General features: G+C 39.9%; 1 protein-coding gene across 1 annotated transcript; it reads left to right on the forward strand.

Moving 5' to 3' along the window:
* Window positions 1-3,433: 3,433 nt before the first annotated feature.
* LOC115821780 (rho GTPase-activating protein 8-like) lies at window positions 3,434-13,169 on the forward strand. Its single transcript, XM_030785576.1, has 12 exons — window positions 3,434-3,473; window positions 5,192-5,320; window positions 6,012-6,099; window positions 6,931-7,062; window positions 7,548-7,634; window positions 7,764-7,862; window positions 8,875-8,985; window positions 9,169-9,242; window positions 9,355-9,432; window positions 10,109-10,237; window positions 10,908-11,011; window positions 12,972-13,169. The coding sequence occupies exons 1-12, from the start codon at window positions 3,434-3,436 to the stop codon at window positions 13,167-13,169; spliced, it is 1,269 nt and encodes a 422-aa protein (XP_030641436.1).
* The last annotated feature ends 202 nt before the right edge of the window (window positions 13,170-13,371 follow it).

The following is a 13,371-nucleotide window of genomic DNA, read 5'->3' on the forward strand; positions in this document are numbered from 1 at the left end:
TGTTTTCAAATCTAAAACTCCTACTGCATCATTACAGTTAGCTTCTATGTTAATTTCTACCTGTATCAGAAAACGCTTATGGTTTAAATGATTTCCACCTCTACCAGAATGTGTTCATGAGATAATTCATGCCTTCTCAGATATGCCTCAGCAATACTGCACAGAAATTAGGAAGCATTATTCCAGCAGTCACTGGACACACTACTTTATGGCACCCTTGCACAGCTACTCATCTCTGGATTATTTCTTTTGGATCATGGCATGCGGACTCAACAAACATGATCCGGAAGGTGCAAGTACCCCCCCCCCACACACACACACACATACACACAACCCACAACACCACCACCACAACAACACTCATATTTGATTTAACTGCTACTGCAAACCATTTCACGGCAAGAGCAGGGTTTGTCCCATCACTCTAAACCGGTGATTCTCCTGTTTTAACTCTTCATTATCACAGTTAATTGAGCTAATCAAGGGCTTGATGATTAATTGATCAGTGGAATCAGGTGTGTCAGTCCAGAGTTGAAACAAATATGTGCAGGACAGTGGGCCCCCAGGACTGGAGTTGAGAATGACTGCTCTAAACCATGTGTCACAGCCTTGTAGGTTAATCCTAGTTCTATAGCCAAATTTGTGATTAGCCAGATGATGGCGATTCATGTGGGCTCTATCTATATTATTCAGAGACAGTGTGTAGCATGATGTCAGTGTATGTGGGGTGTCGAATTACATTATGCTACTATTTCTTTGAACCAAAGGGGGTTGTGAATGTGTCTCGGCAATGTGTTTGATTAAATGTGAAACTGTTTCGTTTATTTACAGATTCAATGAAGCCTTCAGAATGAAAAATAAATAAACAGACATGACAACCAAACAAGCAATAAAACTGAGAACTGAATATAGGAATCACTTGTATTCAATGCAATATTAGGAGTATTTTATCACTTTGCCACCAGGTGTCAGGCTCTCACTAGACTTTAAACAAGGAAACTCTGACTCACACCCGCCCCATCGACCCCTCCATTTGAAAGGAAAACCGCAAAATGAAGGTATCAACTATGTCAACAAATTCTGGGAACATCTATGTTCAAATCATTCTCATTGCCTTTTCTGCTGTCTGAATACGAATACACAGCAAAACCATCTGCAATATCCGCTTGTAGGCACTGACTCAAAACTGTCAGTGCCTACACACAAAAAATATTAATCTAGAATTTAAATTAAGCTTTGGCATCGTGCAGGCGCATTCCAGCAACACAAAGGTGTTACACAGCTGATGGGTCATTTATCTCTACTTCAATCAGTCCAGAAGTCAAAGCAATTTTGTCTGTCTCTTACGTTTTATAATACAGCTACTGTCTTCTGCTGTTCATCATTAGCAAGTTTTGCAGCAGCTGAGGGTAGGCATTGAAAGCGGCTAAAGGTTACAGACCAAACAGTAGAGCAGAGGCAATGATACTTGACTGACAACCGCAGGCAATTAGTCTTTGTTGCTGAAGCTTCAAGCAGAACAGAAGAGAACGCCAGGCGAGACTGTCCGCTAAATGAAAGCCGCATTTCTAATAGGTCAAGGAGTCGGCGGCAAAAACAGAGGAATGTGCCTATGTCTCCGCTGTCTTTGCCTCTGCCTAATAGTCTCGCTGAGATGGTAGCAAGTAAATATTACAATTAGTCCTCTGAGCACATCTATTATTTCTAAACATCTGAGCGGATTATAATATGTAAACTCAAATTTGCAAATATTAAATGGTGTCAGCAATGTTATTAATATTGCATGTTTCTGTTTTAACGTCATGTATAACCATATTTGTAATACGACACACTTTGTTGATAGTTTCAAGCTGTAATTACAGACGTCTTTGAAGATTGTATAGCTTAATTTATACAAAACAAATTAGGTCCCCGATTACTAGATAGTTTGAACAGATGCGAATCGTTTCCACTTTCCTATAAATACCTTAATTTAGTCACGTACATGGGGTTGCTATCCACTCATTGTTTATTTGAATATGTTTGTGTACTTAAAAACTTGTATTTTGCTCTTGGGTTAGTATTTATGGTTCTCTTCGGATATTCGGATCAACGCTTGTGAATTCATCAAGTGCAACTGGGCATGCGTGAAATCCGAGCACTTAAGGAAGTTTCGAATTGTTTCACGCACCTGGAAGCAAAAATAAGAGTACCAGGAGTGGTAAGGGAAACCTATCGGTTGTGATGTTTCTTTTTTGTGAAGTCGACGTGCTTGACGACAGGACAGTTTGGAATAATATCTAATCATCGTTTACTGTCTTGGTTTTGCTGTAACATAATCTGAAGAAGAACACAAGTAATTTCACAGGTGCTTTGACCTACCTTTGGTGTTCGGAATTAGATACCTGTACCTTGCTTAGTGCTACGTTCAGAGGAGTAAAATCATGAAGTGTTTGGTCTAGAGTAGTAGCACTGTAAGTTAACCTACTTGAGATCGTCTCACTCCTTTTGTTAGTTTTCACATGTTGTTTATGGAATTGCTTGTATTCGTAAATTTTGTGCACACAGTTGTTTGAGTGAAGGAAAGTACACTCAAAACTGCTGCTAAATATTTGCCGCTTGTAAATTTCGTCTGAAAAAATATCGCTTTGGTTATCCCGGTTATTCACGTAGTATGTTTTGCTGAATTCAGTCAAAATGAACGGCTAGACAAAATGAGAAATGATGCTTAGGGTGGCTGCCATGTCAGCGTTTTTTGTTTTTTTTTTAATTTTGTTTTGTTTTGTTGTCTTGTCTTTTCTTTTTTGGGGAGGGAGGGGGGCATTTTGGCGGAAAGTAAAAACAGTCTGTAGCTCTGTCAGCAACAATTAAGCCCGCCACTTTGTTATATAAATACGTTAAAGAAGGGGTATGTCTTAGTTCGATTCGTTATTGTCAGGCGTATCACACAGGCCTTTGTAGTCAGTGCAGACGTGGAGACTGAGTGTTATCTAACTGGTGCAGAATTAGCTTAATGAAAATAAATCAGCCCTTTTCACTCCGCACTGTACTTATTATGATACAGTATAGATCAGTTTGTTTTGCAAGTTTCTCCATGCAAAAGAAGAAAAACAATTGTTACAGTTATTACAGTTGTAACCCCAATGTGCGTTTACATTTACATTTTCTCCCATTAAGACTGCAATGTCATCTACTTTCAAAGTTTCATATGGAACAGATGGATAGAGTTAGATTTCATAATAGTAGTGAGATGATTCCTCAGAAGCCCTCCTGTGTGCCAGAAGCCCTCCTGTGTGCCTGATAGTCTTGTATAAAGTGTTTTAAAACAAAACAAAGTTCTAATATCAGTTTTTAAAAATCTAAGCACATGCTTTCATAATCATTGGAAATTAAAATTCTCCTTTTAGGTTTTCTTGTGAAATTGAGGACGCCTGAAGCTAACCCTTCTTCAGTTATGAATTCCACAGGTGACTTAGAGCAACTGGCAGAAATAGGTGAGTTGAAGTTCCTTTAAGGCCAGTGTAGCAGTGATACAAGTAACTGCAACAGGTAATAACCATAAAGTGAACTGAGTGTGTTTGAGCTGTGCTGTGCCAAAAATGGACCTAAAACACTGCCTTTTACCAGTCAGATTTCAGATTTCAGTAAGAACAAAACCAAAAGCAGTACGAGCCTATGGTTCGTGTCATAGTTTTGGGGGAATGTGACTGGCATGCGCTTCCTCTTGAAAGAAAATTAATTGTTTTCTTTGCTTGCTTTGTCATTTTTGACTGTTGGGTGCATGTTATCTGCCAATGATTCAGTCTGACCTCATGGTTCTGGCTGAATAGGGATTTACCACAAAGAGGCCTACAATGGGCTTCCTGAGTCAGCTGAAGACTGGTATCAGCAGAGAGGAAATGAATCATTCAGAGAAGCAAAGAGAAACTCACTCCTTTCATCCAAATCACATGTGGAATTACCCATGCAGCTCCATGCCAGAGTGGCAGACCACTACTGCAAGAAGGGCATGTCATTCTGAAGATAAGACAGTGTTTCCGTGCTCATAATTGTTTCTGGGGAGTCAACAGCAGTAGTTTGTTAATTAAACAAAGAGGCAGGACTCAACATACCTTCAGTTTTGAGTCATTGCTTGCTCCTTACTCTAAGCCATGGGCAGACAGTCACTCAGATCATATGACTGTGCCCTGAGTTTTCCAGTAAGTGTGTCTTTAGTCACTGAATAACAGAAACCAAAAGCAGATTTAATGAGATTCGTGTAGATGTTCTCTCTTTTTTTGTTGTTGTTGAGGAAGTTTTTTAAACGTCTGTTGTCTCTCGTAATTACAAATATTGAGAAGCATACAGGTGACATAATAGTACTGTTGGCCCTGGAAGCCTGATCTGATCTCTTGGGAAGTTTAGTGGAGTTCAGAACACTGTACTGCTTTTCCCTGGAGCAAAGATAACACAACCATTGCCCTCTCTAAATAAACAGTTGTCCACTGGGCATTTCCTTTTCCTAGCAGACAGTGTTTATAGACAGCTTCCTGTCCCAGTCCAGAGTCATTACAGACAGAAATGCAGATAGTGGCAAATGTTTCCAATCCAGGGCCTTTGAAGGATTACCATAGACAAATGAGAGCTCGTTTTTGGTATGCATACTGACAGTGGAGAAATAATTGATCAGGATCTGAGATATGAGCATGATTATGAGAAGATCAGTTATAATAGCACAACCATATAGATCAAAACATGATTTAAGTTATGTAATGGAAAGAACTTTGGTTATCAACCTGCTTTCTCAAAATAGTGTATACATAACTTCACACAGTTTATGGCTAATTTTATTTTTGGGGCAGCCGTGGTCTAAAGGTTAGAGAACTGGGCTTGTGATCGGAGGGTTGCTGGTTCAATTCTCAGGCTCAACATCCGCAGGCTGTGTGCCCCTGCGCAAGGCACTTAATGCTCCCCACTGCTCCTGCGTCTGTTGTGTGTTCACTACTGGTGTGTTGGATGGGTTAAATGCAGGGACAAATTCACTGCTCACTGTTCACAGTGTGTTTGTGCAATCACGGAGACTTTAAAACTACTGATGATATCAATCTCGTTAAAAACATACACTGATTGTATGTGGATTATCTATTGTGAATACTTCGTGAAACTAATAAAACCTTTTTAGCAAAATATAGTGTGGCTTCACATAAGTGATCTCAGTGATATTTTCTGTCAGAGCTGAAAAAAGATGAAGAAGAGCAAGCAGGTGAATGCCCTCAAGCATCCATTCCTACCAACACTGCCTGTCAAGACACCTCACACCCCTACTACGACGTCGCACGGCACGGCATCCTCCAAGTTACTGGTACCATCTTATTGTGGGCTTGTTTTGAAAGGTCAACCAACCTGGTCTTGTATTTATTTAGTTGTGTTTGTGAGTAAATAGGAGTGTCCAGGTATCTTCCTCCAGTCATTACTGACACTTGTGGTTGCTGGATGAGATCCATACACAGTTGAAACAAGCATGACAGGAGTAACCTGTTTCTTGCATCAGATCATGGGAGATCTTTAATGGTTGTGGAAGATGGTTTTAAAATTGCCAAATGTAGTCAGTGCCAACAAAGGTGTACATTTATGCATATCTACTCTACAACGTGTATAGTAACTGTAAAATGTAACAGGTTTTCTTAGAGCACAGTCCTGTTAGACAGCTGCTTATTAACTTGACCCAGCATTTGCGATGGTGGAAGACACATTGCTAGACTGAAAATTTTATTTTAATAAACTACCAGCTGGCACTGAGTACAGTGCAGTGGATAAAACCTAGACTACAGGCTCCTATTTTGCCGAACTTCATTTTCATTTCAGTACATCAAGACATCAAATTTAAGTACTTTTCACTCATAAAACATGCTGCTAGTGATATGAGTTTTGGCACTTAACTTGTTAAGTAAACATGTGATCACTTAAGTATAAAATGCTTGTTTAGTCATCTGACGTAATAATTACATATTTGCATGTTTTGCTGAGAGTATCCCTCTGTTTGTGTTTCTCAGGAGATGACTACTATGGCAGAAAACTCATCATTTTCAGCAGCTGCCGCATGCCTCCTTCACATCAGCTCAACCACCGCAGACTACTGGAGTGAGAGAGATCTTCATCTATTTTACATCCACAGATAGATAAACTTGCACACTGTCAACACTGGATCAAACAAAAAGTTATAATATATCTCACAGGTTAGGGTTTTCACTTGGAGCAATTTTTAGTTTAGCCAAGCTGAATAGCTTCCTTAGCCTGGAGCCATCAGAAGGCTTCGTACCTGCAGGATTGGAAGTGGTACAACCCTAGCCTCAACTCTCACTATAGCTTTTTTGGGTTTACTTCTGGAAATCACACAGAGTGATACCAAAATCAGCCACTATTATTTAGATGGAATATACTCATAACAATTACTTCCCAGGTCCTAAAGTAAATAAACCAGATATTTTAGCAAGGTTGTGAACTAACAGGACTAACAAACGTTATCAACTTAGTTGCTTTTATGTTATAACTCACTAAATAAATGGAAACAATTAGTTTGAAAAATATAAACCGATCTTATGTTGTGTTGCATGTGTGCAGCGAAGGGTAGTTCATGAACAGGCATAATGTTCAAAAGAAGTTAGTGTGAATAAGCACTGTGATAACCTTGGGCCAGACTGCCTTCAATTAAGATAGTGAAAGAAAATACCATATCATCTCTCAACTTAGGATATTGTTAAAATCTGGTTATGGCTTCATAAGTCCATTCCTGGGCCCTGCTTCCCATGCAGATCTCTTATATGGGTCTTGATATTGAATTAATTGAATGATTCCAGCAGTGAGTTGACTTAGGGTATACTGTAAAAAGAGATGTATATTATTAAACTTCTTTGGGTTTCAGAATATGCTCATTTGTCTAAACAGTTGTTTGTGTGGATGACTTTCTCATAGATATATAAAGTACACGTTGGATCAGTACGTGGAAAGTGACTACACGCTGGTTTACCTCCACTATGGCCTGCGCAGCAGCAACAAACCCTCCTTGAGCTGGCTCAGAGATGCCTACAGGGAAATCGACAGAAAGTCAGTCACTCAAACCTCTCTCCTACCCTCATATCTTCTTAATAAGACCACTGTGTCCCAGCATTTCCCTTGCTATTGACTGTCCTTTTCAGAATTGCATCGTAAATTTCCCCAACTTCAGAGTGCATATGTAAACCCTCACTCGGTTAATAATTTAGTTTGTATTAATGATACAAATTATGCCTCGGTGAATATGGATACATAGAGAATAGTGTAATGCTCTTAGGGAGGCAAACTCTCTCCGTACCTTTAAAACCAGACTAAAGACTTCTCTGTCTTCTTATGGATAATATAATTTTGATTTGACTTATAGAGATGTAAAGCCCTTTGAGACTATAAATAGTGATATTGGGCTTTAAATAAACTTATTATTATTATTATTATACTGGAATATTCTCATTTTCAGGAACAGTTTGTCTCACCATTTCAAACCATTTTTCTATATTTTTTTGTGTCTTGTGTTGGAACATTGCATGTCTACATAGGTATAAGAAGAATCTGAAAGCTGTGTATGTCGTTCATCCTACTAACTTCATTCGGGTTATGTGGAACATATTTAAACCCATTATAAGGTGCGTCTAGTTTATTATTATTATTATTATTATTATTATTATTATTATTATTGTTGTTATGAGTTGGGTTGGGCTGGGTTAGATTGGTGGTCCATTTGTAACTTCCTGTCTGTCTTTTTCTCTGCTAAGTCACAAGTTTGGAAAAAAGCTGACTTACGTCAACTACCTGGCAGAGCTGAGAAACCATCTAAATTATGACCAGCTCACCATCCCCCCTGAAGTGTTAAGGTATGGAACCTTTTTTTTAGGTTGTGAACACATTTTAATGTGATGGCATCCTGTCATATCAGAATTCATTTTAGGAGTGATGACTGTTCCTGTTCAACTGCCTTTTTCTGTTCTTTTCTTTTTTTCTTTTTCTTTTCTTTTTTTTAAGACAAGAAATGAACAAACTGTTCTTCAAAAAATCAAGCTGTGAAGGAGAAAGACCTTTAATAGCTGGGTCCTAAAGTAAAAAGAAGAAATGCTAGAGAAAAAAGTATGCAAGGGGAAATATGTATGGTGCGTTTTATTCCTGGAGAACCTGTCTGCCTTCTGTTTGCAGTTCTAGTTTGCATACGTGTTCACTGTGTTGGGGGCATTAGGGCTCATATCAGCCAGATATTTATTTAAACTCTGTAACTGCCAGTTACTCCGAAGAAAAAAACCATGGAGTACTGCAGCTTGACTCTATGAATATGTATGAATAAAAAGGAAGAGCAAGTAGCTCTGGGAAAGAGGCATCTGCAGAGCTATTTTGGTCAAAGTTATATCTTAATGTGCATACACCAGTTATTATTCATACAGGCACTGAGCAAACAGACTCATCTAGAGACAGTAATCTGGAACATTCTTTGCTTTTACTATTCCCAGTGATCTTTATCACTGAATACAGCTTTGGTCTATCTCATGAAATTCATGCAGCCTAAAGAGACATAAAAGTACAAGCATGTTTTATCCCTGTGTTCTGTGAGGTATAGAACCATCATCCAAATCTGTCTTATACCCCTGTGTTCTCTGTGAGGTACAGAGCTGTCATCCAAATCTGTCTTATATCCCTGTGCTCTCTGTGAGGTATAGAACCGTCATCCAAATCTGTCTTATATCCCTGTGTTCTCTGTGAGGTATAGAACTGTCATCCAAATCTGTCTTATATCCCTGTGTTCTCTGTGAGGTATAGAACCGTCATCCAAATCTGTCTTATATCCCTGTGTTCACCGTGAGGTACAGAAGTGTCATGCTGAAAGATCTTGCTTTGCAGACATGATGAGAAGCTCCGTGCCACAAAGAAAGGAGGTCCGCCTCCCCCAGTCAAAGTCCCGCCCCCTCGGCCACCTCTCCCAACCCAACAGTTTGGTGTCGGCCTACAGTAGTGAGTTTATATACATTTATTTTTGGGCTGGTTTCTATAGTTTAGGTACAAGTGCATTTAGGAAAAGTATTCTAAAGTATTTATCTCCTTTATGTATATCTGAAAAACATGGAAAACAAATGTACTGAACATGCTGTATTTGTATTTTATTCGTTGTTTTTTTTTTTTTTTTTTTTTATCCAGCATTCGGGATAAAAACAAAGGTGTATTAATACCACCCGTAATGTCTCAAACTGTGTCGTACCTTAAAGAAAAAGGTAAAAAGAAAATCTTCTGTTTGACTTTTTCGTCAAAGTGTTTGCCGTAAGTTACAGCTCCTGTAAATTCTTAACAAGGTACAACAGCAGGCTTTCTCCTCTTCATCCTCAGGGCTGCGCACGGAGGGGATCTTTCGGAGGTCGGCTCATGTTCAACTCATCAAGGACATACAGAAACTCTATAACCAGGGTGAGCTCCTCTCTTGGCCTCCCTTAGGCCCTGCACAGCTAGTGGCAGCGCTTTTATCTCCCACTACCAGGAAGAAGGGATCAATAAACCTCAATCTCCTTGCCGGGTCCGGGGCCGTCACTTGGAGCGTGTCGCCCACAGGGCTGCTGATTAAAATAGTGTCCATTTCAGTCAACTTTCCACTTCATTAGTTCTTCCAGTTGCTTTTAAAAGGTCACAAAATCAATTCATGCTCTGTTTTACATAGCTTTGGCCTGTTTCTCACAGTTCATATGCTTTTCATATTTTTAGAAGCACAGTTTAAATTTCAGCATGGAGGAAGACATATGTTCTTACAGTTATTTCGTTTAATGCTGAAAACAATGCATTATCTTTAACAAAACATTAACGTGACCAAATGACTGGAGATCTGTAGATATTTATAAACAAACACACACACACACACACACACACACACACACACACACACACGATAGCCACGGCATATTCCATAGTTTGTTGTCCCAAGGCTAAAAACATAGGCTATGTCGTGTAATTTGTTGTGGTCATTTCCCAAAATCAATAGCTCACATACAGAAGCTCAATGAACTTACCGTGGAGTGGCAATCAAACTGTAAAGTATAGATCTTTTATGTTTGTACAGACATGACTTACTTGCCCCCTTGATCCCCCCCAGGGAAGCCAGTGAGCTTTGAGCAGTACGCCGACATCCATGTCCCTGCAGTCATTCTTAAGACCTTCCTCAGAGAGCTGCCTGAACCCCTGCTCACATTTGCTCTCTATGACCAAATCCTGGAGCTTATTAGTGAGTTCATGTCACTGCATTGGACCACAGTCCTCCTGTGTGTAGAATACACGAGTTTACAAATGCACTGCTTCTCCACAAGGTCAATGTAGAATTGTTTACAAATGTTCTCTTAGGGGTAACAAGATTTTATTCTAGATGTTGTATCATATGTTTTTTTCATTTATAGAGGATCCACTTAGTATGCTGTTGTGGGGGGGGGGGGCGTTTCTTCATATGGGTTACATTGAGAGTTAGAGAGATTTATTTGTTGATTTTTATTTCCACTCTGACAAAGAGGAACAGTAAGCTTCTTTAGGATTGCAGCTTTGTTAGCGGTCAGCCAACAAACCTAGTCTTGTACAATTTCCCCAGAAGCAGACCACTTCTCTCCCCTGGTCAACAATTAACATAATGTTCTAGCAACCTAACATGACAGGTTAAATGGCTGTAAAGATCTGTAGTTGAATGTGACTTAAGACTGGAGACACAAAGGAGTCTTTGTGTGTCCTCAGGAAATGCTTATGCCCCATCCAGCTTTGTCAATGACAGTATAGACTTACCATTGTGACTCATCTCATAGCCTTGTATCATAATAGACCTCAGGGCAACATGACTTTTATATGTTATTTTTATGCACATAGTTTTTTTTTTCTGAATTGTGTGGATTTACAGTGTTGTCATGCTTCAGGGGTGGAAAGCAGCCTGAGAGTGGCCACATGTAAGAGCATAGTGGAGAGTTTGCCAGAGCACAACTACATCGTACTCAAGTACCTTCTCTGCTTCCTGCACATGGTAAGACTTCTGGACACTAACATATGTTTACTGTGACCAAACTTCAGCACTGCAGCAGACAGACAGATGCTAACATTCAAACTACTAAGTGGACACCTGATGGCTGTGTTTGAATTGTATTAAAAGTAGTAAATGTCTTGTAACAGCTTAATTCTTGTTCTCCTGTGACTTAGCCTAAATAACAGTGTTTAGGTGCTAAGCTAGTTTGCAATTCAAAATGTGTGGTAGAAAAAAAGTTAGTGTTTTTCACACCAAGCAATCCGTATTGTTTCCGAGTATGCCTATGGAAACTAGTGCCCGAGAGCGAATTGTGCTCTCTCTTCCGTTTGGTCAAAAACTCGCTGCTCATATACAAATTGCTATGTCTGAATTCTTTGGCAAGACAGGAAGGAACAAGATATGGGACAGTCTGGATAGAGAAAAATAGCAACATTTTAACAGGTTGTCTGATGTATCAAGGCATTTACTCTTTTGTCTTTATGCATGTATTGTTACTTATTTTTGGGTCATACATTTTAGCATCTCTTAAGCATGTTACATGCTTGTAGATGTTTTTGAGGTACAAAGTACAATAGTTTGAATCTACTCAATTGCTGTGTTTTTATTCCCCGATTAAAAAAAAAAAAAGTTTTCGGATTTGTTTTACAGTAACACCAAGCCTCTAGCCACTGTAGGCCTTTTAAAATCTAGTGGATGAATGAAGTCATTCTGATGCCAGTGGATGTTGTTTGGGACAGCCCAGCCTAGTTCAAAACTGTAAGGTCATGAATGAACATGGGTTGTTGAATAGTCAACCAGACAAAAAGGACTGAAAAAAAATTGCTGCCACATTTCCCCCTTGTACATAAGATGTATACCATAATCTCACAGATCACCCATTACAGGTCATGTTGTGTTTGTCTCAGTGCTTTGGTGGCAGAACCTGGTAACTCTTTAGGTGTTCCCAGCCCAGGGTTGTCACTCCCTTTAGGGCTAACACACAGCCTGCACTTCCTGCTCCCTCGCCGGAACTGCTCATCTCTTCACATTAAGCTACATAAGCTCCGTCTGTGCTTAAGGCATGGGATTGTTAGCTGTTGAGCACAAAAGCTGAGAGTGCAAAATTTTCCCAAAGAGTTCCCCCTTACTGCTATTTAAGGACACATGGACCATGGAAGGCCTTTTCTGTTCTGCTTTGACATGGTTGCTGTCTTAGTATGAACAGTTCTATTTATATATATATATGTGTGCGTGTGTGTGTGTGAAGATTGTTCATATATATGTACAGAAAGTGTTCTTCTTCATTCTCTTTGTCTTAATTATGACAGGTGTGATCACACCAAACACAAGATTTCCTTCTCTACTTGTCTTCCAACCGCTCCACTGATTTGTGCGGTGATATGTTGTTAATGTTTACTATTACCTCTCAGATCACTTGTGCTCATTTGCGACGCACTGAGCTTTACTTGACTTCAGCGACTCTTTCAGTGTCTTGATGTTAATTCAATGCTGCTTGAACCCCTGTGGAAAATCAATATAGGGAAATGGAGTAATCTTGCCTAGATATTCCCATGGGTGTCATTAGTCAGCATGACAAGTTACTATTTAATCAGGGAGAATAGCGAATAATTACTCACAATGAGCCCCACTGCTCTCTCAGGGGCATCCAACCAAATTCATACACAGCTAAGACTTTTAAGTAGACTGCCATTCACCCAGTATGATGTTTCTTAGATTGAGTATTTCTCTGCTCTTACAGAATAACAGTGCCCAAATTGGTCATACTATCTGACACCACTAGCCATTATACAGGAAGATCAGTCACAAAACGGTTTCATGTTCAGGAGTAGATGTGACAAACCAGGCATCATTTTCCCTACAGAGACAAAATAAAACCATGAATTGTCCCACTGCTCCCTAATCTACTTTTCACTCTCTCACTTCCCCCCTCTCTCTCTCTCTCTCTGTCTTTCACACACAGGTTTCTAAGGAGAGCCTCATTAATAAGATGAACCCATCCAACCTGGCGTGTGTGTTTGGAGTAAATCTGGCTTGGCCATCCCAGGGCTCTGTGTCTCTGAGTGCTCTCCCCTCTCTCAACATCTTTACAGAAATCCTTATCGAGCATTACCACATGGTCTTCAGCACTCGCTCTCCCCCTGCTGAGGTACTGCCCTGACCTCATATACCAAAACCCTGTCCGGTCTCTGACACAGGCCACCGGCCACGCCCCACCGCACCGCTGACATGCCTCTTCATTACATTCAGTAATCAAGCTGGCCAGCAGCAGGATATGCTCAGACCATATGAGCACCGGGGTACACAAGAAAGCCTGTTGTTGACTACCAAAAACATACCAAGAAACTGTTACCCAACTTTAA

Source organism: Chanos chanos, chromosome 1 (assembly GCF_902362185.1).
Source record: "Chanos chanos chromosome 1, fChaCha1.1, whole genome shotgun sequence".
Lineage (NCBI taxonomy): Eukaryota > Metazoa > Chordata > Actinopteri > Gonorynchiformes > Chanidae > Chanos > Chanos chanos.

Bases quoted from the DNA above. Each gene is read 5' to 3' on its own strand.
- LOC115821780 (XM_030785576.1), top strand. From the start codon at position 3,434: ATGAATTCCACAGGTGACTTAGAGCAACTGGCAGAAATAG. The intron at 7,063-7,547 runs GTCAGTCACTCA...ATGTCTACATAG, and splicing joins TACAGGGAAATCGACAGAAA to GTATAAGAAGAATCTGAAAG. The intron at 10,238-10,907 runs GTGAGTTCATGT...GTCATGCTTCAG, and splicing joins CCAAATCCTGGAGCTTATTA to GGGTGGAAAGCAGCCTGAGA.